Below are 3581 nucleotides of genomic sequence, written 5' to 3'. Positions count from 1 at the left end.
TATATATATATATATATATATATATAATATGAAATATTGTACAGAATTACTAAGTATTCAAAAGTAATGCAAGCAAGGCAGGCAGTCTGTTTCCAGTCAAAAATCCTTTATTAATTACACAGACAAGTGAGCCAAGTAAAACAAAATTAATAGAGTAATAGCTTCCTCACAAGCTTTCTATATATATATATATATATATATATATATATATATATATATATATATATATATACACACACACTTTTTGGTCCTGTCCTACCTAGTAGCTGTCATAATAATATAACCCTTATTTACTTTAAATAAAATTTATAATGATGTGGTACCTCTTTTTTAACCAGATTATTAAGTCTGCGATTTTATCCAAGAATTTGTTTTACAGCACAATAAGCCATTCCCTTGCCTGATAAAAAGTATATATATATTTAGAAAGCTTGTGAGGAAACTATTACTCTGTTAATTTTGTTTTACTTGGCTTGCTTGTCTGTGTACTTAATAATGGATTTTCGACTGGAAACAGACTGTCTGCCTTGTTTGGATTACTTTTGAATACTTAGTAATTCTGTACAATATTTCATATTATATATATATATAATTTTTTTTTTTTGTTACTTAAGATGCGTTTAAGTTCACTACTTCTACTACTATTGTCTGATCTGATTAATATACAGTGATTTAGTAGAGATATATGGACTGAAAATCTTCCACACAGAGAAGTTTCTTACACTGTTTTGATCTTCTCTTGTGACAGATGGCTCCTTTTCTCTGATAACAGATAAATATAACAGACAATTAAATATTACGGGGCCTTGAAATTTAAATATGTTCTTGACTGGCTCCAGCCTTTCTAATGGACAGTTTTGGTCTATGTGTTTGATTATGACCTGTGACCAAAGATAGCCGGTGACTTCCTGCTGCCTAAACCCCTCTTTGATCACACACTTCTCACTCACTCTTCTTCAATTAATTAAAAACAAGTGGCATATGATAAAGCAGCCACATATATATTATTTATAAACATTAGAATCTCTACAATGGCCTCACACTGGGCAAAAGACTCTATAAGGACATGAAGTCTGACTTTCAAGCTGCATGCAGGCCTTTATGACAGACCCAAACCATATTGCTGAAATAGTTTTGATTGTTTACATCATATTAAATAAGGCTTTAATGACTAATGCAGACAATTGTTTTGAGTTTTCAGAGATGCCATTCTTTATCTTAGTTTGCCTGATTTTTTGCTTAATTTCTGAACTATTCATGTTTTGCCAAATCAGTATGTTTTCTAGAATAGTTTGCATACAGCAGAGTTCAGGAGATGAACTTAAAGTTCTCATTTTGTATTCAAAACCTCACACTGTTGCTATCATCCATCCTTACTTTCAAAAATGTAATCATCTCTTCATATGTTTTCCTACACATTAAAGAAATGCATGTACCAGTTTCAGCGGTTAAATATTATTGCCATAAAACGATAATTTTAGAGGCATAATCTCATCCTTGAGCAATCCATGTGCCTTTCTGTGTTGTAGGTGTATCTAGGCATTAATTTAGACAGTTTTTACCTCTGTAACCTAGAAGGAATGAAAGGGGGAGGGTGTCTGAACATTTGAGTACAAACAACATCCCTGGCTACACCCCTGTTAGTGATATATTTAAGGAACATGAAAATACAGATGCAGTGGTTCATATGCCTCAAAAGTTCTTTCTCCTAAAACTGAACTTAAAACTGAAAATAAATTTATTCTTTCTCCTTGTTTAACACTTGCAATACAATCAAAGCTTTGCAGTGAAGAGCTATGCTAAATTCATTACATATCTCACAGCAAAAGGCTCTCTAGTTTGATCCCCGGCTGCGGTGCCTTCTGTGCAGAGTCTGCATGTCCTCCCTGTGGTCGTGTGGGTTTTCTCCGGGTGCTCCGGTTTCCTCCCACATCCCAAAGACATGCTGTAGGTGGATTGGACACTCCAAATTGGCCCTAGGTGTGAGTGCATGCGTGTGTGCCTTCTGTGGAACTGGCAACTCGACACCGTCAAACTCCACTGCCAATCATGAGCAGACAGATGATCAGCTGTGGCAACCCCTAACCGGGAAAAGCTGAAAGAAGAAGAAGATTAATCCGTATACATGATCAGAAGGCAAATAGGGTCAGATTTGATTGACATAATACATTCTTATTTTCAAAGTAAAAATGAAGCTTCTATGACAGTTTCTAAAAAGGAAATATAGCTACTTCTCTTTGTAGATGAGCACTTAATTTTTATAGCATTGAATATTGTTTAGAAAATATACTTAGAAAAGAGAAAATGCATAAATTTATACATAGTGGGTACGTTATTTGTTTCTGTTAACCAGACAAGTCAGCTCAGTAAATAGACTGTTGAGGGTTGATTGCTGAATACATTTATTGTATTAAACATAATATCAGATATGAGGCTATGATTCCAAATCATAACTGTAGTTTATTATGAAAAAAAAATAATTTCACTCAGAATATTCAGTGCATTAAATACTATAGATTGACACTTACCTATCAGCGCTGAGGACTGTTAATGTAAACACAGAAACACCCACTGATGTTAACTGTATAAAAGAAATCACTTTACAGCCAGATCGTCCAAAAAGCCATGTATCAGCAATGTAGCGTGTTACATCAACTGGAACACAAGTCAACAAAAGTAGTAAGTCCCCAATGGCCAGGCTTGCTATAAAAATGTTTGGAACTGTCTGCATTGACTTAATTGTGAAAAATATTTTAATAAGTATTGCATTCCCGAGGATGCCAACTACAATTATACTGGCATATGCAGCAGAAACTGTACATAAAACAGCTGGTCCAAGTAGAGTTTCCTCATCCCTTGTGTGGCTCAGTACACTGGCGGCTAAAATAGTTGACTGGTTATTGCTATCTTCAGCTGAAAATTCAGTAGAGTTCAGCTTTTGTAAGTATCTCTGAGACATTTTGCACAAAATAAAGACATACGATTAAGAGGTGGTTTAAATGCAGTTATTCAGGAAAAAAATCCTGGCATCAGTTATATCCAGATAAATTCCTAATTGGGATACATTTATAAACAGTTGATTAATAGAGATTCTTATAGCAGAAGCATGGGGGTAAACTGAAAACAACTACACATTGCAATTAAAAGAAGGCATGCAAATGAGTACACAAAAATGCAGCCCATGACATAAGAAGAATACAGGAGGAGGAGGAGAAACTGCTAATTGGTGTTTCTGCTGGGAGGGGACCTGAGGTCATGCTGTGAATAGTAGAAGACCTGCATTTCATGAATATTATTTGTAAAATTGTATATGTGAATTCAGCTGGAAATTAAAACTGTGTTCATTTATGTAAGTGTTTTAACACTTGACTGGACCTTTTATTATAATTAAAAAAGCAATATCACAGGTTTAAAAACATTACTGTGGAATTACAGTATTTTAATTAAAACATTTGTCGCCTGTTTTGCTCTTATTTTATTAGTAGACACATGCAAGTTGCTGGTTGTTTGGATGCCGACACATGCACACACACACACACACACACACACACACACACACACACACACACACACACACACAC

General features: G+C 34.7%; 1 protein-coding gene across 1 annotated transcript in view; it reads right to left on the bottom strand.

Annotated features, from left to right (window-relative positions):
• Window positions 1-3144, bottom strand: part of BRS3 (bombesin receptor subtype 3) — a 68176-nt gene extending 65032 nt beyond the window's left edge. Inside the window, exon 1 of the mRNA XM_044065287.1 lies at window positions 2529-3144. Within this exon, the coding sequence (XP_043921222.1) occupies window positions 2529-2959 (431 nt within the window). The 5' untranslated portion in view covers window positions 2960-3144. The remainder of the gene's footprint in view (window positions 1-2528) is intronic.
• Window positions 3145-3581: the final 437 nt, after the last annotated feature.

This window comes from Protopterus annectens, chromosome 3.part0 (genome assembly GCF_019279795.1).
Source record: "Protopterus annectens isolate FY-2018-M chromosome 3.part0, PAN1.0, whole genome shotgun sequence".
Taxonomy (NCBI): Eukaryota; Metazoa; Chordata; order Ceratodontiformes; family Protopteridae; genus Protopterus; species Protopterus annectens.
This window is presented reverse-complemented; position numbering and strand designations above follow the sequence as displayed.